General features: G+C 36.9%; 1 protein-coding gene across 1 annotated transcript in view; it reads left to right on the top strand.

Annotated features, from left to right (window-relative positions):
- The first annotated feature begins 895 nt into the window (after positions 1 to 895).
- Positions 896 to 23314, top strand: part of PPP1R14C (protein phosphatase 1 regulatory inhibitor subunit 14C) — a 58928-nt gene continuing 36509 nt past the window's right edge. Inside the window, exon 1 of the mRNA XM_075203611.1 lies at positions 896 to 1480. Within this exon, the coding sequence (XP_075059712.1) occupies positions 1226 to 1480 (255 nt within the window). The 5' untranslated portion in view covers positions 896 to 1225. The remainder of the gene's footprint in view (positions 1481 to 23314) is intronic.

The raw sequence follows: 23314 nt of genomic DNA on the forward strand, positions 1-23314 counted from the left end.
ACGCCCCTTTCCCTACCCCATTCCAACCATGAAATTATAGGCTATCAGAAATGTCCTTTGTGTCTGAAGAAGAAGTGCATACATTTGTATTCTCTGGTGTATAGACCGTTTCTGAGCAAGCGCAGTGCAATTTAACAAAAATGACTGCACGTATCGCCGTTTATACTCATTAATGAATTGGGCAGACGATGTTCTACCATTATATATGATTATCATGGCAGTCTATGACTGGCACACCATTTTCAGTTTATTGTGTAGGCCTTTTATAAACGCAAATGTTTACAAATAGAGGTTTATGACAGGTGTGTCCTATATGGTCCCTGGCCACTACTCTTTTCCTGCACTATGTATTTATTACAAAATATGCATGACTAAAACCATACATGTCACATTTTAATGGAACAATATTCAGAAAACCACATATTTAAAAACAATATTTGTTATAGTTTTAAGACTCATCTTGTTGTTTATGTATCTTCAAATAAATAATTAAAAATTTATTTGGGCTTTTTCCAGCATGACATATCAAGACTAACCTACGCTCTCATATTTTGTATTGAATAGATAAGTTTCCTCTTAGGAAGTCACTGGCTGAACGAGTGCAATTACAAAAATAGCTACTCTGACTGTTGTACTTCTGCACCTATTACTTTAATGTGAAACATAAATACAATTATGTCGTACAAAGTTATTACAAATAAACTGTATAAATGTACCACTAACACTAGTACTAGTGCACTGGCTCCCCTGACAGACATAAAGGCAAAATATATTACTCTTCATCACTCAATTATCAACCTTAGCATTGGATAGCTACGTCGCTGTTCCCACCCCTATTTTTTTTTGGAGGGGGGGAACCTAAGCACCTCCCTTCAGTATAGAAGCGAACCAGAATCGAGCCTAATGCAGGAGGAGGGGAGAAGTGCAGGTGCTAGGTGAGGAGACAGACTGGTGAGAGGAGGATTAGAGAGAGAAAAGAAGGAATATTGCAGAGAGAGGTGGAGGTGGAATAATAAGGCACTGAGGGAGGGAAATAGAAAGATGGAGAATATCGTTTGATATAACCATAAAGAAAGGAAATCTAAGCTCTGACCGTCATTGCAGTCAGGGGAGCACGGTTTAGGTTGGGGTGCATACAGAGTGTGCGCCTTAGGATTGTTGCGCCGGAGAGGAGAAGCCAGTCCTCAGAGCACAGCGCTGCGGGCACCTGGCTATACCCAAGGAAATGTCAGCAGTGAGTGGCACAGAGCCCAGCCCTGCAGCCGGGGGCAGGGTGTTCTTCCAGACCCCACTGGCAGCCCCTGCATCCCGGGAGGACTCCCCGCAGGTAGTGGTCGCAGCGGCTCAGCACAAGCAGCAGCAACAGAGGAGACAGCAGCAGGGCAAAGTGACTGTGAAATATGACAGAAAAGAGCTGAGGAAACGGCTGGTGCTGGAGGAGTGGATTGTGGAGCAGCTCAGTGAGCTTTATGGCTGCGAGGTACGGTATGGAGATTCGTAAGGGCATACAGTAATGACTTGCTGTAAAGCCTCTGACTGCATGCTTTAGGATGTGGTGTGTGGCACTATCGTTTAATTACATATGTAATACAAATATATATCATTTATATAGAACATACATTTAAGACACATGTACATGGCTGTATACCAGTTATCTATGTGTGTGTGTGTGTGTGTGTGTATCTATAGCTATATCTATATATTTTATTTATGATTAGTATGTATATATTGTTTGATAAATAATTATCCTGTATCTAATAAATATTTTTTTCACCATAGCAGAAACAAATGTGTCTGGTTTATCAGCCTTTTAAATGCTACTAATCAGCATTCATTTATAAGCATATGAGGGATGAAATTAAAGCTCTAAACGATCTGTCAGTCATGTGTTCACACTGATACATACAAGACTGAGGTTAATGCTAGTTTGGTGTTACTTGTAGTTAGGTTCAGAAGTTAAATGATATGGGAAAATTTCAGTTTTTGTGTTTCTCTGGCCTATATGTACATGAAAGCATTGCGTCTGGGTCACCTTCATTTAATGCCATTAGTTCGCTCTGTCTGGGTAAGGCTATTGTGTCTGGTTCTGTAGAAGCCTCTTTTGCATTAGATCAGATTTAGGAAGTATTAACTCATTCATTTGTGTGGACAAATACATTGCACTTGAAGGCCTCGCACTCACTGACATTAATGTCTTATGTTGCAATAACTTCTTTAATGCTAATATTACATTTAAACCCATTTGAAAATGGAATTGATTGTTTCCAATTATTCCACACCAATTCAGGGTGTTAGTTGTGTTTGGGTGTGTTATGGTAGCTTTGCAATTTATTTTTTAGCTCCGCTGCTTCATTCTTTTAACATAGGTACCTGCATTGTGGATGCCAAGCTGACCTCCAGTGACCTCCGCAGTGCAAGTAAAAGTGCTGTAAACAATTGCATGTAAAGCATGTTTGACATGCTTTTTTATACTGGTTTTTGTTCTAGCATTTATTAATGCAGAACCAGTGGGTGGCATAATGTTCTGGGTGATACATCCAGAGGAGGAGGACAATGACTTCATGTCTATAGGTAGAAAATGAGAGTAGCAGATTTGTAACTTTCAGCAATTAAAATGAACTGCATTATGAATCTTGTTTCAATTAATTAATGCATGTATTCTCTGTATAGGCTACATATCTTGTTGCTCCTTTGAATACTTCACTGTCTGTATTTTCTCTACAACTTGATGTACAAAGACTATTACTGACTGGTATTTATTGGAGTACAAACTAATGGATGGTGTGTTGTCTAGTGTAAGACGGAGATATGTTTCCCATACGGGTCTCTGCACTGGGTTACATCCTATTTTCTCCTGGTCAATTATGGGTATTGATGAGCAACATTTTCAAAACTGTTACTTGAAAGTTTTCCTAAATTCCGCATTTGGGTGCAGAAGTTGGTAATTTTATATGGCAGAATTTTGGTCTAAAGTGTTCTATGTGGAATTCCTTCCATCGTATTTATTCTTCTCTGCCTTCTACCCCAGACACAGTACAGAATAAATTGACTCTCTCACCCTTCCAGCTCTTTTATGGACTGTAGATTATGGAGAAAAAGGCGAAGATTGTATCGCCTTTGGCACCATTGTGAAATGGCCTTTTCCGCTGCAAAACTTGATATGCATGAAATTCTTCCACTCATCTTTAGTTATAGAAAACTTTTAACAGTTTACTGTCAATTATTGTAAAGCTCAATAGCAGAACCACAGTAGTTCAGGTCATTGTAAAGAAGTAGGAAATAAGTCTGTTACTTTAACAATAGAGTGCACAGTAGGTGGCGGAGGGAGGACAGGAGATTGCAGTTCTTTGAAAAGACTTCCGTACATATTCATTGGTTTTCCTTCTTTTTAATAAATACAGTATAAACTTGTAGATATGAGGAGCAATTTCTATATACATGCCAACATTTTAGATCTCCACTCTGAGATCCTGGTGCAGAGTTTGGGGGCCATGCCTGTGCATTGGGCCATGCCTGTGCATTTCACAGCATCACGCAGCAGGGATCGGGATCAGGATGACGCGATTTGCTGTGAATCTCTTGATCAAGTCCTGTCTCTTCACTAGGGAAGTGGGCTGGATGCAAAGTGTGCTCTGCTCTCCTAGAAGTCTTTGAGTGTCCCGGCCATTCTGTTAGGAGGGAGGGGGGAGGCGTAGGCTACTACAATTTCCATAGTAAAGTGGCTAATTAGTCAAAATAAATTTAGTATTGGGTGGGTTGAGATATCACAGCTCACTAGCTAAAAAGTTATTTTATACAGACATCTATAGGTATATTGTTATCTTTAGTAACTAATAAGACAGTACCAAAGGAGAGATCCAGAGGCGCACGCAGGGGGGGGTTCTGGGTCTCCAGAAACCCCTCCCCTCCGCTAACAAAGTGCCCCACATAGCGATGCTGTATTGTATACAGCACCGACGCGGACGCTTCTTTGACAGCGCCATGGCTGCTGTATAGTGCAGTGCTGCCGAAACGGCATGCGCAGCAGCTCTCGCGTGGTTTGGGGGTTTTTTTGCGCGCGCCACTGAGATCCATATTCCATCCAGTTAAGCCACTTTTTTGTTTCACAAAGGGCCAAAGAACCAAAAATACAAGTTGTCTTATATAAAACAGCTACTCTATATCTTTCACGAATTTATGTGTAAAAGTAAGAAATTCTCTGGTGTTCAGGAACAAGAAAACGCCTCTCATGCTTGTATTGTCTTCCGTTCTGACCAACTCCAGAAATGTTTATATAAATATTTATGTATGTTATTAATAGCTCTTCATATATGCGCCTATTATTTTCGGTTTAATGGCCCTTTAAGCAGAGAACTGCTATAAAGGTCACAGAGTGTTTACTTCCTTGTGTGTCCTGCAGTAGTTCATAACATGAGGTTTAATTAGTTAATAGAAGATGAAGGCTGGTTCCAAGTTGGCCTGAAATATGATCTTGTCGTTTGAGACAGCTGGTAGGGGGAGCTATTTTGATTGCGGGTCGATTAAGCGGAATCCTATATTCTCGGTTGGCCTTTCTATGCAGTATTTTTAGAAGCTGTTTAAATTTATATCCATCTATTTTAACAGATAACTTTAATATTGCCTAGATTTTTCATGAAAGCCTCCAGTACAGGTCTGATATCCTAATTTATGTTTTTTTAACCACTCTTAGGGGGGAGTTCAATTCCCCCCGAACTACCGCCACGCTAAAACTATTACCGTTATTATGGTAATAGTGTGCGTAATTACCGTTATTACGGTAGTTCTAATGCCGGCTTTTTGGGAGCTGCGAGCAGAAATCCGTGTTTATAGATATTACCGCTATTACGGTAATATTAATGTGGCGGTACTTTGCGGGGAATTGAATTCCCCCCTTAGTTTTTGGGGGGTTAAGACAAAACTTTTGTTGCTCAGAATTGTCCTGATGAATATTGTTCCTTATGAACACAGAATGTTTCAGTAGAAGATGAGATGTCCCTCAAAATTGCACTCCCCCCTATTTGTTGAATACAAATGGGAAGTTGGTTAAAATGGACATCTCACTATGATGACACTATTTTATTATTATATTTATAATAATCTGACAAACAACCCATTAGAGATGTCATTCTCACATGGCTAGTATAGAGCTGCACCTTCTTTACCTGTGACCTCCCGTTCTGTGACACCAGTAAAGGAAGATAATTTGGGCTCACGTACACGCCAGAGGGGGACTGAAAGACTTAAAATACTGTCTCTGATGCACATAACACTTCCTATCTCTGTATATTGATAGAACGTTTCATCCTAAAATGCAAGACACTTGGTAAAATAACTATTAATAATGTTCAGAAATATACAGTATATATTACAGCTTTACAAGCTTAACTGTAATGAAGACCTTTAAGATAAGGTTTTCGATACTGGGATACAATTTTTCTTAGCAAACCACTCCTAAAATAATGTGGGAATATCAGAGGGCAGAGCTTGGACAGAGGTGGATAACAAAGTTACATACTGTGCCAAATATCTTAAATCTTGTTAGGAAAACTTCTCTAGATTAGATATACAGCTGTGCTATATGGGGAGACCTCCCAGGGCGCAGCACTACAGGAGTGGGCGGGAGGGGACAGATTATGAATATTTTAGGTGCATGTGATTGAAACTGAGTGTTAGGGAGGTGGCGTTTTTGCTTCTCGCCCCATGCGCTAAAATTTGAACTTAAGGCTCTGCTACTGGTAGCAATATCTTGACCATGATGGGAGCACGGCGGTCCCACAACAGATAGTTGGTGGCCCCCACTGCAGCTATTACAGTCATTTCTGTACACCGGCTTGATGTTACTGACAAGGGAGTACAGCGTTAGAGCTGGTAATCGTAAACTGGTTCCTGGCCCTGTAGATGATGGAGTTATGTTTTCTCGCAGGTGCAATCAGTCTAGAAGTATGCAATGAGATGAACCTTCTCCAGCTTGTATCTGTACCCAGAGCCCAAAATGTATGCCACTGCAGGTAGATTTGATTTTTCTAACCTGATACATTAACAGCTGGCATTTGGGTTAAAGAAATTCATGGCAGGGTGACAAGATGTTGCTTGTTTCTCTGGCTTATTATTAATAGGCCTTTAAACGAGTTGATGCTGCTGTTGTGATTGAGTGTCTGGCAGGAGGGCAGAGTAGTTTTCCTGCATATCTCTTCCCAAACTGTTGGCTGAAAATGAACTCCCAAGTCAGGACATGTGCTCTTTTCTTCTTGGTAAGCACCTGTTGGCGGTATTTCCACAAGCTACATGTATTTAATCGCCAGTGTAATGTGTTGCAGAAACTCTGCAACATTGTTTTTAATTAAAATATTTGTATCCGTATGCAAATTGAAAATGTAATCTACAATAGTCTCAATTTATCATTATTAGAAAGAAGTTGAGTAGTGAAGTTATCTAAACCTAACTCATGTTTGTACATGTGCTTAGGGGTTTATATCCTGAAATCAGTATTCCAAACACATTGTTGCTGTAGTTTGCAATGCATGTGACTTCATGGTGATAGTTGTATTGCTGGTCATCCTTGACTGAGTGCAATAAAGAATGTGCTAAAATAGTTGTCCACTTGTAAGTGGCTGTGACATTTTTATCTTATCTGAAGGAACAGTCTGGTTTATCACATAGGAGAGTATTAAATTTAGAAACCACCCTCTTCATTTTGCATACGTTTGCAAATTGCTCCTAAATGTGTGCATCCATGATAGTGTGCCTGTTTTTTTTTTTTTTTTTTTTTTTAATGTCTGTACACTGCAGGACTAATAGCTAAAGCCATTCTTTTGGTTGAAGGCCTATGTACATGGTTTCTCTGTTCAGTCTTCCAAATAGAGCCCGCACAGGTTTACTTGAATAGAGGTTAAATTGGGAGGTACCCTCAATTTTTGTTTGTATTTGTGCTTGGAGCATATGATCACCTTCCATAAGGATTAATTACTTCCATTCATTTTCCACTATTGTATAATGTAAATAACAGAAGATATGTTTCCTGACTTAACCTAATTAGTAGCAAGAAATTTTTTTTTCTTCAATTTTACTATGCAGTGGGTACACCAGGGATAACATTCTTTGTGCACTCAAGTTGATTATATATTGCATTTTGTTTAGAACAGATATGAGTTTCTTTTGATAACCTATTTGAATAACTTTATAATGTATGTGAATTATATTTGAAAATGGCAGAAAAAAAGGAAAAATATATTAACATGATTCTGGCGAAGACTAAGATATGTGCCAAATTATAATCTTTCTCGTTTCCCGATGAGGGATACCAGTGTTTCCAGGATGTACAGTATCATCATAGTTTTATTCCCTTTTCTTTGTCTGATCTCTGCCTGATTTGCATACATTATTTTGTAATTGATCGAAATGTTATAACTTATTATTTTATCACAGTAAGGTGAAATACCCTTATATTGCGTCTTTATTGTCATCTGTAATTTATTAAACTGCAGGTGAAGCTAAAGTGTAACATGACTTATAGAGACTTCAGGCACACTGTCCTTCTCTGCATCTTTAATGCAGAAGTATGGCATCTTCAGATGCTTAGGTTAGAGAGCGGTTTGATGTCCTGTTGGTTCAGCCCATTTAGTCCTCCACTTCTACTTTAATCCATAAGCTCACTTGCTATTAGATGAGTGCTGTCCAACTAGAGTACTGTAAAACAAATTGGCCCTTCAATGCTTTTTTTTTTTTTTACTATTATTTATTTGTGGCCCCTGGCTTCCTTGAAACCTTCGCAGGCTCTGTTGGGTTTGTTTCTTTTTAAAAACATGTTCCGCTTGCAGTCCTATGGTAGTAGGTATAGCCCTTTTTTTTTTTTTTTTTTTTTCATGGAAACCCTTGAACATTAAATGACTCAACACATTTGCAATCTCCACTTTGCCAACTGAAGCAGTCATGACTTTCTCAGGAAAGGCATGGAATTGAGATGATCAAAACTTTCAACATTCTTATGCAGAATTGCAGGTAAACAAGCAAGCCTCTAATAAAGAGTTAAAATTATTGTGAAACCACACCAAGAGACTAAAGTTTGTGTTACTGTTACATACAGTATGTTATCTACTCCAGGAAATGCTCAAATCACATCTAAAATCATAGATGCGGTCATCAAATACACCCTGCAAAAAATATATTTTAAAAAGTTACTCTAGCTATTGGCATTTTAGTGGTGTACTCGTAATCTGCGAAAGTGATGTGATTTGTCCATGGTAATTGCTCAATTATAAGCACAGTCAAGAACATGGCATAATCCCAGTTGTATTCACCTTTTTTTCCTTAATTGAAAATTAGTTTGTAACTAGTATAGATGGCTATATATATATATATATATATATATATATATATATATATATATATATATATATATATATATATATATATATATATATATATATATATATATATATATATATTTTTTTTTTAAAGATCTCCATCTACCACTTGGTGTGAGGTATGGGTGTGTGTCTGAACTGCTTTACTATGCACACAGGAAGTTTTCAGCTTGTGTTTGAATTCAATTTTTGGTGGTATTATATTTTAAGGAAGTGCAGGCATGATCTAGATACAGTGGTCAGTGCTGGTAAATTCAATAAAAGTAATAGTGGAATAACAAACATTAAACTGAGTTTAAAAGCAAATCTTATTATATATATTTTTTTAAACAACCTTTGAGCTTTTTACGCTTTCAGCTGAGCAAGCCGGTTTCACATCTGATGGCTATATTTTGCAATGGGTGCAGCGTGTGGGTATGTACAAAAAATTGTCTGTCTTTCTGTAAATCACAGGATAGGGATGTTTTGCTTATGTTATGCAGGTAACATTTGCAATCCCTTATTGACAGAATACATGGTAACTTTTAATTCTCATGTCAGTACTTAGCTGTAAACTTTGCAGAGACTTTTTCAGCAATCATAAAGTATACACATCCCAAAACACACAAAAAAGGTTAACACCCCTCGCACCCTACCACAATATAAAGTAAATTTGTGACATCACCTATCCTATTTGGGTGAAAAACTTGATCTACTTTGTCTTCAGCTAGGTCTGTAATAGAAGACCAAGCATCCATGGAGAATTTAGGATGGGATTTGTTGGGATAGGTAAACCCAACCATAGGAAATTGTATATTGCAAGGACAAATTATTTGGCACCTTTGCCTTTTAAAAGTTGAAGTATAATTTCCAATTAGTAACTCTCTCACTTGACAGTTTCTACCTTAAAATACAATCGGTGCAAAGTTGGTTAAATGAGGTGCCACTCCTATTTAGGTGTGTTTCTGCCCTCTAGGAATTTATTCATAGAACAGCTTTTGAAATTTGTTGACGTAATGTTAAGTGGGTGCAGCTGATTTCTGGAGAGAACAATCCTTTTTCACAGCTTCAATTAATATAATACATGCATTAAGCATATTTTCTTACCTGGTTTATAGTTATGCAATCCCTAATTATATCCATTCCATAATCTAATTACCTGGATATCTACACACCATATATTATGAAGTGGTATCTGAAGGAATAGGTTGAATTAGTTTTAGTGTATGATCATCTATGGCTTTAAATATTTCATTCTGTAATGATTGGACAAACCAAAACTTTTTTTTATTTTTTTTTAAAAAGTGGTCTTGTCTTGTTGTCTTGTTTAATATTTTCAGATTTTCAGCACACTAATACTTTACTTTGATTAATGAATGGATTTAGGGGGAATAATCGCAATAAATATTTGTGTACTCCAACTTTGTGTGAAATTGGATTACTTAAATGCACTGACAGGAATTTATTGTACACCTGGATATCAAGTCCTTTGATTTTTCTTTCCAGCCATCATTTAGTATGGATTAGTTTGAGAATAATTACAGAAAATCATATTATGTCAAGCAAGTGGTTTTGATTGTGCTTAGTTTTAAGACCATAAGAAAAATATTGCTTGTAATTTCACTTTTGTAGATTGAAATGGAGTCTCTCTACAATACTTTTTGTGAAAGGTAAACAGCACGGTGGCTTAGTGGTTAGCACTTCTGCCTCTCAGCACTGGGGTCATGAGTTCAATTCCCAACCATGACCTTATCTGTCAGGACTTTGTATGTTATCCGGTGTTTGCGTGGTTTCCACCTGGTACTCCGGTTCCCTCCCACATTCTAAAAACATACTGGTAGGTTAATTGACTCTAGTCTGTGTATGTGTTAGGGAATTAAGATTGTAAGATCCAATGGGGCTTACAATCATTTTATAAATAAATGATGGTGATAAAGCTAGTGTTTTGTTTTGTAAAATAAGAAAATTGAAATTTATTAAACTGGAAAATATTTTAATGTATTTTGATTCCTTTACACTCTTATCTGCATTTTTTTTGTTTTGTTAAATGAAACAAAATCGTAAAGACTTCTGTTTTATTGATGGGAAATCAAAGCTATGAGTTTAGTCCAGCCATGTCCACCATAATATATTTTAGAGGTTGCAAACGTAACGTCATCATTGGGACTGAACAGTGCATTTTTTTTCTGAAAACGGTGGATGTCCTCAAATGTGAGTTTTCCATTGTAATTCTCCTTGCAACCCACATTATATCCCATATATTGCTTGCTGATGAGCATCCCAGTTACTAGTTGTCCTATAATATCCAGACTTTATTACAGAATATGCAGCAACATGAAGGAAGCATCAGATTTCTGGCACATTTTGGGCTTAGTTATCAACTCTTATGATTAGGAGATATAAGGGCTTCAGCTCAGAAACCTGTCAGACAATATATAGCAACATGAAGGAAGCAATCAGATTTCCTGTCAGTTTGACTTTTATTAGATGGTGTCCAAGATTTTTATGGGTGCTTTCTACACTTCTGTTTGATTCCCTTGTTGAGCTATCATCCGGTCTCTGTCCAGCACTGGAGCTTCACTGATGCTGCTAATTATTTCAGTTGATTAATTATCACAAGGGTTTCACTGGACTTCTCTAGGAATTTCACCTATTTGTCCCCAATGTTTGAGAGCTATTGTCTTTTCAAAATAATAGTTGTTACTTTGCTGTTATATTGCTATTGATTTTGTTTTGGTTACATTACAGTTTTTGACCCAGTAAAAAAATCTGAACTTCGATAAGAAGTACCTTACTGTTATCAATCAAGCAACATTTATCAGCATGTTCCATGGCGCTTTACAATTGGAGAGGGGGAGGGGGGGTGGATGTAATTGAACAAGACTGTGTATCACTGACAGACTGAGAGGAAAGAGGGCCCTGCTCAAAGATACAATCTATATATATTGTAGAAACTTAATATCCGACAGTATCGTCAAAAATACCTACAAGAGTACCAGACATTAAATATTGCAGCAAAGCAGTATGTACTACACAATTCAAGAAGATCTATCATTTTTGAGATTTATTAAATATTTTGTATCTACAAAATATTAAAGGATTAAATATTTATTATGATATCTGTGTTCCTTTTAGTATATAGTGTCTGATTTTTTTTTTTTGTTATACCAACTGTGAAATATTAATGTGTAATCTCCACATTTCAAACACAAAATATTGCATTCAACCAGCTGTCTATGAGGAGTTTGAATGTTCTCCTCTGGTGTTCCTCTTCTTTCAATAATCCTACAGTACAGGTAGGCCAAGATAATTATGATCATGTTTCTAAGGTAGGTTGTGTGGTTATGTGTATATATAATGAATACATTATTTACATTGGAGATATATGTATGTATATGTATATATATATATATATATATATATATATATATATATATATATATATATATATATATATATATATATCAAAATACAATAGATAATACAGCGCGTAACTCTAGGTAGACAAATAGGTATAGATTAAATGTCTCTTTGGATAAACGAATGTCCTATGTTCAGGCGGCTGCCAAATCCCCACAAGGCCAGATGGTGTACTGGATAAAATCTAAAACAAAATAAGCGAGAGGGGGCGCCACATAGTATAATACTGTATGTAACAATACAGACTAATGTACCAAGTAGTAGAAATAAAGATCACCACGTGGGTACAGACACACAGGTTGAAGTGAATCAAAAATAAGTGCACTCAAGAGTACCAGCACCATGCAAATATAATATGCGTACCAGATATAAAATCTTTAAGGCTTATCTGTTAGTATCCTGTATCATCAGGAGCTCAGATTTTTCTCCCAAGTCAGTGTTGTCTCACACAGCGATAGGGGTACAGAGCTGGCAATAAAACACTTCAAAAAGATCTTATCTGGGTATCTTTGTAAAGAGCCTAAACATTAGGAACATCAATGCAGGCTCACCAACATATTGCTGGATTCTGGCTCACCAACATGCAGCTGGACTCAGTAATCACATCAGAAACAGTCCTCAACGCGTTTCGTCTCATGTAATAAAGACTTCATCAGGAGGAAATACAATTTCCTCCTGATGAAGTCTTTATTACATGAGACGAAACGCGTTGAGGACTGTTTCTGATGTGATTACTGAGTCCAGCTGCATGTTGGTGAGCCAGAATCCAGCAATATGTTGGTGAGCCTGCATTGATGTTCCTAATGTTTAGGCTCTTTACAAAGATACCCAGATAAGATCTTTTTGAAGTGTTTTATTGCCAGCTCTGTACCCCTATCGCTGTGTGAGACAACACTGACTTGGGAGAAAAATCTGAGCTCCTGATGATACAGGATACTAACAGATAAGCCTTAAAGATTTTATATCTGGTACGCATATTATATTTGCATGGTGCTGGTACTCTTGAGTGCACTTATTTTTGATTCACTTCAACCTGTGTGTCTGTACCCACGTGGTGATCTTTATTTCTACTACTTGGTACATTAGTCTGTATTGTTACATACAGTATTATACTATGTGGCGCCCCCTCTCGCTTATTTTGTTTTATATATATATATATATATATATATATATATATACACTAACAAAAATGAAGCAATAAAAATGTCCATTTGATTTTTATTTTTTTTTATTGGAAATTTTGCTAAAAAAGAGAGACCTAATCTAGCTTAGTTTCTGAAACGGACATGTCCCACTCATGAGCTACCACCCACCACCTTGCATTTGATTTTTAATATTAAATATGAATAGCTGATCATATGTACATGTGTGGATGTACAGCAATATGTTTAGTGCACACCTAGCAACACAAATGGCAACAATCTGTTTGTTTTGTAACGTAAGAATAGATATGAGTCATTTAATTGTGAATCTGCACCTATGCAAAGACGTAATGTTAAAGCCGTTTGCTGTAGACTAACATAAAAATGTTAACCCCCAGCCCCCTTAAAATCAACAATATAGATTTCTGATGGAAATTCAGTGTTGCTTCTGTTGAATTTGAACAGTGGGCGGTATTTTTGCAGCCCAGCAATTATAACAATGGCAGACAAGGGCGGCCCATTGAGCCTTCGCCTGCGCCTACCCCCCAGCTGGCTGCTCACAATCTCATCCTCAAGCTAAACCAACTTGCCCATCATTGGCTTAGTGGATTCTTGACGACAATCTATTTCTGTGTGAAAATGTAATGTTCAGGTTAGTTTTTATATTCCGTGTGCAGATGAGGATGTTTTTATTTCTTTGTGAAAATAGAACCTGCATTGTGTGGAAAAGTATGTTATCCTTCCATAGGATTGCTCATGGTTCAGTATTTGGTTTACCCCAAACACACACCTGATTGGACAGGATAGCTGGGGTCATGAGTTCAATTCCCGACCATGGCCTTATCTGTGTGGAGTTTGTATGTTCTCCCTGTGTTTGCGTGGGTTTCCTCCGGGTGTTTCGGTTTCCTCCCACACTCCAAAAACATACTAGTAGGTTAATTGGTTGCTATCAAAAAAAAATAAAAAATACCTTTAGCCTCTGTGTATGTGCGTTAGGGAATTTGGACTGTAAGCTCCAATGGGGCAGGGACTGATGTGAATGAGTTCTCTGTACAGCACTGCGGAATCAGTGGCGCTAAATAAATTATGATGGTGATGACGAACTCATAGCAGACCCATCTGGTGCAATAATGACATGCAGTCCTATCATTTTAATGTCCTATCACCAGTGTAGCTCAAGCATGTCAAATGAAGCTGCATCTTTGCAGTTTTTAATATAATATTACAATTTTCCATCAATTAAGTGGGTACAAAAACATAATGTTTTCTGTAATGACTACTAGCTTTATAGAATAATGTGATTATAAGGGCAAATAACTTTTGTTTTGTTTTTCTTGGAGGGATGCAATTTCAAAGTAAACAAAGATTATATAAAAGAATAAGAGTTGATTTGGGTTGGATTCCAGTGCACTTTTCAGTTACTCCTGTTGGATGAGGAAGGAATAGATATGGAGCACTTTTTAGGTGGACAGCACAATCTAGCATGTATGTTGTATGGCATGTAATTTGTGCTTCTTTTCACCCACAGCAATTAAAGTCTAGTGGGAGGGGTGATCTGGTGTGTCCACCGAGCCTTTAATGGTTTGTGCCACTTATTCAAAGAAAAGGTGCCTCATCTATATATTTTGATGCTTGAATATACCTGTTTCTCTCTAGCACACTCTTGTGGTTAACATTTACACATTCTCTTTTTTTTTTTTCTTTTTTTTTATTTAAGATGTATAAAATATTCTGCCAGTTTAACACATTAATAACCAATTTGTTTTTGCATTTTCTCTTCTCCACATGTACTATTATTCATACTGTACAGTCCCATGCCCTCCTTGCCTATAACTGGATAATGCAATTGAAATGCTTGTCAGCTCTTGTAGTTTGCATTTCAACTATAACATTGAACAATTGAGTAATTGAAGAGCATGTGTGTGGTTATACTCCAGTGCCTAATATATAGTGTCAGTTGGTCAATCTCCTAAGACTGGGTGGCCACCTCTACATGAATTTCTCGCATACCAATGAAGATAGTATAACCATGGCAATATGCTGTAACAAAGTTTCCAAAATTGGATTTTCATGCAATGTAAATTGTCACATTGAATAGGTTTCGCCATCATCGGCCCACCTCTCTTTAACTTTGTCAGGGATAAGCCCTATCTAGTTAGTCCCTGATTTAATATCTTATCATATATTCCAACAGTCACTATATATTGCCTCTATTTTGTCAGGAAACCGCACCTGAACCCCTTTATCTGTCACAAACTGCCCTCTGCTCACTTGTGACTTGGAAGCTTACTGTAAGGGAACACACAGGATTCCAGCCTAAACCTCACACTCGCCTCTCTTTCAGACTACAGATTTCGCTGGTCCCTTTCCCAACACAGTTGCACGCTGCACACCTCTCAGCAACTGTAACCAGCTACATAAAAGGCCCGCAGCAAACCTGTGACTCAATTATCCAATTGCGCACACTCTGTGCTCAGGTAGCTACACAGTGAACCATTCACACACTGGTTTCTAAAGAGTTAATCCAGCCAAGAACTGTCTTTTCTAAACAGGTAATGGATTAATTTAGAGCAATAATGACAGAACTATTAAATTGTTAGATATAATATACAAAAAGTACAATGATTACAGACAATAAAACAAAAATAGATAAAGGTTTCATATACAAATACAAATTTGCAAACATTTATTAATCACCTAGGCATCTGGCTCTCCCTAATTTACATCTAGGGGTAAATGTATGAACATGCGGGTTCTTCAACACCCGCGTGTTCGGCGATTAAATTTCAAGCGGCGCTGCATTGTAAAGGGGAAACTTCCCTTTACAATGCAGCGCCGCTTGAAATTTAATCGCCGAACACGCGGGTGTTGAAGAACCCGCATGTTCATACATTTACCCCCTAGTGTTTAAAATCAGGTTCACTTCTATGTATCAATGCAATATTTTTTATTTGGTCCCTGACATTTAATATTCTATTTCATCATATCAGATTTATGCTCTCATCCTGACAAACCTCTATACTACAACCCAATTTCTATTCTATGGGGATTTTGTGTGTATAATAGTTTAGTACTTTTGCAAATCAGTGTATTTCTTTTAGTACTTCTAACCACGTGTATTTCGCCCCCCCTTTCCACTTTTTTGGCCCATAATTCTTCCTCCCTCCTAATAGTCACATACATTACAAGTTCCTGTCTATACTAATGCATTTGTTCTTGGTGACCGACCTATTTGTACAGTTGTATTTCTGTAACCTTTATTTGTACGACTTTTGATGCTTTCATAATGAATATCCATAAGGCATTGGTTTCTAGTGAATTGATAACCGGTGCACTTGTTAATATTGATTTAGCATCCAAAATAGCTGCCTATATTATAGGTAGACTTCATGTTCTTAATGAGGCTTTTGAGATAACACCTTTTAATGTATTTTTGTCTGGCTGACTATGTTCTAATGTGTGTGTTCTTTTCTTTTTTTTTTTTTTTTTTTCTCCCCCTCCCCTTGTAACTTTGGGCATCTATATACATATTCTCTGTGTATGACTTGAATCTATATTGTATATTGAGCTATGAGGATTTCTGCTGATTTGTATTATGTATTTAGACATTTTGTATTTTAAACATTTTAGGTGATGTAACAATATAATTGCTATTTAAATGTTTATACTCTATATGTATTAGATTGTATATTAAAGGATGAGGTATTGTATTACATTACAATTCCTATCATCATTCGTTTATTATAAATGCATACTTTTTTGTTAATAAATTTTTTAATACAGATAGAATTGTTTTTCATACAATTTGGTATTTCGGACTTTTAATTATAAAAAGGTGTTTTCTCGCCCTCTAGGCTAATATTGTTCTGCACATTAACTTGTACAACTAAAAGATGGTGCTTTTGTTGCTTCTAATACCATCAAGAAAATGGTGCCTTGATTATGTAATAATTCTTATACTGTTTTTAAATATGATTTAGTTCACTGTGCTTGATGCATGTACACTGTTGTTGGGGTATCATGTTCTTTATGTTCCATTATCGTAAATAATCTTCGGCTGGTGCGGGCTCGATAGCAGTGTCATACACTTCTTTGGGCGGAAGTATGCTACTTGTAAGGTGCGGATCTAATCCCCGCCTTGTGTGTTCTTATGATTGGACTCTGTTAATTATATAAACTATACAAACCTGGACATTTTGCAATTATATACATTCCTTTTGATAAAGTCGGAATGATGAAACGCGTTAAGAATTTACTTGGAACCTCCTATTGCTTCAGTGTGGTGTGGAGATCACTTTTGTGGCCTGAAAGCTTCACCCCTGGGTCATCTGCAGGAGATTTTTCCTTTCAGATAAGCTCTCACTTCAATTGCTCTTAGTACAGGCATTTGTTTGTTAATATTGTATTACATTGTTTTGGTGCTTGTTTTTATAGACTTCATGTACTCTAACTTTTTCATAGCATATACAGTAGTACAGGGTGATTCAAAAGTCGCAGTACACCCTTTTATTTCAAAAACTCTACAGGAATTGGGCCGATTTCAAGATGGCGCCCATGTTTGGTACATACCGTAAAAGATAGACCACGTCACCCATACCTTACTGGAGTATTCAGGTTTCCCAATTTCCTGTAGAGTTTTTGAAATAAATGGGTGTACTGCGACTTTTGAATCACCCTGTATAAACTTGGTTCATTATACAGATCATTACAAGATACACAGTAACTTGCAAACGTTTTTGTTGTGTGTTTGTTTCAAATGCATGTACATTCTGCATTACACAGGTCATTTCCACTTTTCTTTTTTTATTAATTTTTTTTTAGCACTTGTTAAAGATCCCGTGTTTACGCTTTATTTGCACATGCTGTTTTCGTATTCTGTGGTTACGCTCGTTACATTACCACATTCCCTCTTACAGCACATCTACAGTCCTTTAAACCTAATTTACTGTATCTCAGTTCTATTTATATAATCCCCTGTATTAAGACATTATAAATTCACAATCGCAACACAGATGTGTATGAAATAGAATCTGTACTTGTAATATTATTTCATTAGCATAAGCTTACACATGGTACAGATAATTTCAACATAGATGACAATCTGTGTGTAGGTACAGTATCTTATATTACTAATTTTGTGTGTGTATATATCTCAGAATTCGTTACCATTCACATGTTGGCTGCATTATCTCCACCTTACATAGAGTGCAGCAATATCCATAAATCCTAATTGCACTCAATAGAAATAAGTAAATAAATCTCACTATTCTGGTACAAATACACTAGTACTTGTAGTAAAATTTGTCTTGCAGAAAAATCTTGACAATGCAATATCATTGCTTAATAAAACTTCCCTGTGCAAAGTCACTACTCAACAAAGCATAGTATGAGGTTGGCCATTTGAGTGCATATATTAAAAAAAAAAGCATGTGGCTCTCTGGTGCCCATTTTTCTAATTGCCTGTTTTATACCACTCAACAGGGGCAAATGCAGGATTTTTAAGGGGGGGTTTCCAAATAGTTGAATTCTGAACAAAGCAAAAATACAACTTAAAAAATAAAGCGCCACAATAAGATGTCAACATAAACTTTTTTACTATAAATAACAAGTATTCTATATTATAGCATTTTACATGAAATGAAAAATCATTGCTACCACATACTAAAATACTGTACATTAAAACAATCTAAACCTATCTGTAAAATGAGTATTTACACTCCACATTAAAATTAGCAATGATACTCCACATTAAAACTAACACCGACACCGCACATCAAAATAGCATTGATAACACACATTAAAACTAACATTGCTAATGTACATGAAAAAAAACGAACAAAAAAAACAAATAAATAACATTACACAAGTTTGGACTATATATATTTATATTTATATTTATATTTAGTTACAGGGTGAAATCAGATACTGGCCACAAACAATCTGATATAGTTTTTTTTATTAATGGACCAAAGACTCCATTTCTGGGGAGCCTGCAGGGTATGCAGAGCTGTGTGACTATATATAAATATTGTATTATAGGATTAAAAAAGTAGAGTAATTCTCTACTTTTTTAATTCTATAATATAATATTTATATACAATAACACAGCTCTGCATACCCTGCAGGTTCCCCAGAAATGGAGTCTTTGGTCCATTAATAAAAAAACTATATCAGATTGATTGTGGCCAGTATCTGCAGCTCTTTTATTATTTAATATTTGCAGTGACACTAGAAATAGTCCTACCGTGCCCCAGGGAAGCCAGCCAGTAATGCCGGGTATTCAAGGGAGGAGCTGCTGTGCTCGCGCATGCGCAGCAGCTCCTTCTCGCCGAACAGGAGTTATACAGCAGCCGCGGCGCTGTGACAGAAGCGTCGCGGCGGTGCTGTAAGAGAAAAAAATATTTGGCATGTTTCAAAACATGCATTTTGCCCGACAGATCCGCGGAGGGGGGGTTTCTGGAGACTCAGAAACCCCCCCCTGCATGCGCCCCTGCTCAAGTATATTGTTTTATAGCCACATATCTTAACTATGTAACAAGCCTATTACAGTCCATATTAATTACACATTACAGTCCAGTATTAGCAATATTCTTATTAAAACTCCAATAATATACATACATCTACCACAAACATTTCTAGTGGTGATTACAAATTGTTCTTTTTACTCATGTCCCTCAGCCTCCATTAGAGGGAGGGGATGTCTATGCTCTATTATAAGAACAATCTTATTGAACTTGTCTCTTCCTAAATAACAATATCTCTTACTATGCAATCACTTACAAAATAACACTTCTTAAAAGCTAGACCACATGGCCCATGGCTCTGTCAGCCATCTTTAACAAAGCATGTGTGGATATCAAACAAGCTTCTTACAACACAGATCTTATCTAACACAAACACCTTTTAGCTAACTTCTGTACAATAGCATGCAACAACCTTTGCTTACAATTTCAATTCCTCACAAAAATAATTCATATTCTAACATCTGCAAACCAAAGACATCTATTTCACTTTCTTACACACTACGTATTTAACTATTAACCATTTTCTATGCACACTAACATTTATTACAGTGTATTTAGTGACATTGTACAATTCATGTTGCTTATCTTTTACCATTAAGACTCTGACACTGAAACTTTAACTAATATTGTACAACTCCTATTGCTATACACTTCACCATTAAAACACTGTACATCATACATGCCAACTTTCAAAACTTCTCCCCAGGGAGATCCCGGGGGAAAAGTAATGTGACAGGGGGTAGGAGGGGGCATGGTGATGCCGTCTCGTCTCCATAGCCCCACCCTCACTATAAAATGCTGAAATTCACGGCATTAAATAGTGGAGGCAGGGCTTCACAACACAATTAAGCCACGCCATTCAATGCCGTGAATTTCGGCAAATCCGGGAGGACTCCCCGAAATTTGAGAGCCTCCCGGGGATTCCCGGAGAGTAGGCAAGTTTGCTGTACATATTAAACACTATGGGACTAAACACCTAACTTTTTTAACCATTATATATTTCCTAGTCAACTCTGTTTTAATTTGATGCAACCTCATTTTCGATACTGTGCTTGAGGCTCTCAATACATTTGTTTTTTAAAAAAAAAAAAAAAAAAAAAAAAAAACTCTCTTGCCTCAAAAACTTGAATTGAAATCTTTTACTTAAAGGTGTGACTGTCTAATGTAATTATTTTATGTCATTTTCTGTACTTCCCAACTGTGCATGAACAGGGAATACATATATTTTGAACAGCTGGGTAAGGTCTTGAAAAAAACTTTATAAAAGCTCCTCCAAAAGAGTTCATGATTTATTTATTTTTTGTTTCAGGACTCCGTTTTATTTCGTGTAAACTTAATATTGTAAGGAGGGGACATAACACACCCATTGTTATGAACTGCTCAGAATTCACTTTTTAAATGGCCCCTTGACCAAGTACGAAATATTCAACTTATTTATTTTTATTACATAAGTATTCAACTATATTTGTTAAGATACACAAAACCCTTTGGCAATCTGTTGTCTTAATGTCTTCAGATGCCACAATTGATTGCTGTTCAACTGTGTACAGTTAGTTTTTCAAAATAGTATTTCAAAATAAACACCCCATGATGAGCTTCATCATGACAATCATCTTAGAACATGCATAGCAAAGCAAGAAAAAATATTGAAAAGCACATATCTAAGGGATATACAATTATTTAATAAACTTTCAATATCCCCATAGCATTGAATTGACAATCCTAAAGATATGGGGCCTGAGTCATTAAGGCAAAAAAGGAGTAACTGTTCTCTGGGACAAACCATGTTGCAATACAAGGGGTGCAAATTAGTTTATTATTTTGCACATAAGTTAAATACTGGCTGTTTTTTCATCTAGCACACAAATATTTGATAGCTTTATTATTACACCGAAATTTAAAGTTGATCTAGGACATGTCCTACCCCAACTATAAATCTGTCCCCACATTTTAAATTTACCTCTCCCTCCAATGCAACATGGTTTTGCCCAGGTGCAAATGTTACTCCTTTTTTATGCTTTGCTCTCCTTAATGACTCAGGCCCATGGAGAGAATATGGCACAACTGGGAATTTGTCTAGGGATGCTGGACATCTTTGTAGAAATACACTTGTCAGCAGACTGGTGACAGCAAGCTCCTCCATCTATCCAGGACCTAATCAATAGTCTGGCAGACTCATCATATGGAATACATAACCAGCATTTTTTGCAACTCGTCGAGATTCTTCACCAGTGTTCTCCTCAGAAAATTTTGCCAGCTGGGTGTCATTTAAGATGTAGCCAGGTGGTGACAGTTGTTATACTTTGCAGTAATATTCAAAAATATATATTCCCACACCTGCCGGGAATGGTCAGACTTGTGGTCAGTGGTCTAAGAAACACTGCTTTCTGTAATGCTTGCGTAGTGCCTGTTCGAATAGGAGAAACAATGGTTTATTCTATTATAATAGGACTCTGTTGGGCTCCAAGAGTCGGGTAGCAAGTTAAAACAGCCGGAAAATAGGTGCTGAGAAGAACACTGTTCACCACTTTCTGGGACCCATGGCTCTTTCTTTCACGCTCGTTCTCCATTCTCATGACTTTGTATTGTTCTATGCCTTCCCTTCTGTTACCTTATACTTCTAGCTGCTTCTAAAGGAATTAGCCACGCCACTCCGCTTTTTTCTTCTTTCCTCTCCTTTTCTTCTCTTCTTCCTCCCCCTTCTTCCTCTGTTTCTCTGAAAACTCTTGGTCATTCATTTTAAGTAATTTTTATGTTTTCTCTACATTGGGACGTTGCGCTTCTAGCCTGGCCGTAGATACTAATTTACTCCTTTTACCTGTTTACATGTACTCTCAATGTCTCTTGTATTTCTGCTTCTTGACCTTGCAAAAAATAATACTTGAAGGGGGAAAAAAAAGTACTCCTTGTTATAGAAGCCCCCAAAATGTTTGGTAGTGAGGGGAGAAAATATCCATCTGACCACTTCACAAATCTGCACTATGGGAGGGTAGCATAGAGAAAACCATTGGTGAACAAAGATTACATTTACTATTACATTTACCAAGTTAAGTAAGATTCTGGTCTGATGAGACAAAGATTGAACTTTTCTTCCACAACAATAGGCACCATATTTGATGCAAGCTGGAACATAATGCTATGAGGATGCTTCTCAGTCTGGGAAACTTGGTAAAATGAAAGGAGAAAGATATAGACAATCTCAGAGGAAAACCTGCTGCAGTCTGCAAGGGACCTCGGACTGGGCAGTTTAATCTATTTGTGTTTAAGCCACTCAAATATTGATGTCTTGGTGTAGTCTAATCAGACCAGCACTCAATCTGTTTGACAGCAATTTTCAAATTTATCCCATAGGTTGTCAATCAGTGGTCCCCACACATTCCAATAAATGTGTTATTACAGTAGAATGGAAGAAAACGAGTCCAGATATGCAAATTTGGTAAATACTTGCATAAAAATATGTAGCTGCACCTGAACAGTCTAGTGGTTATTGCCCATTCATGTGTCTATTAGCCCTAAAGATTTGTATTGTATGTCTGTATGCTGCACCTAGTGAAATTGCAGTGGTCATGCTCAGAACAGGAAAATGAGATTGTCATGTTTTTCACTCATTTCACTTTTTAAATATTTGTTTGTTCACACTGTCAAAACAGGTAGGTCTATGTGCAAACTTATTTGTATGTTCACTGCTTTCTTGGTGCAACAGCATTACATTGAAATCTAAACATCAGGAAACGAGTGACTTGCCCTTCTACTTACATTTTTTTTCTTGTTACTCCTCATGCAACTGGTACTACCTTTCCAGTTTTTAATGCCCTAGGCAATTGTGTAGACATTACAATAGTTTGACAGCTTTATTATGGTTTCTGTTGAATCAATGTGTTATTAA

The sequence above is a fragment of the Mixophyes fleayi genome, chromosome 3, assembly GCF_038048845.1.
Source record: "Mixophyes fleayi isolate aMixFle1 chromosome 3, aMixFle1.hap1, whole genome shotgun sequence".
Taxonomy (NCBI): domain Eukaryota; kingdom Metazoa; phylum Chordata; class Amphibia; order Anura; family Limnodynastidae; genus Mixophyes; species Mixophyes fleayi.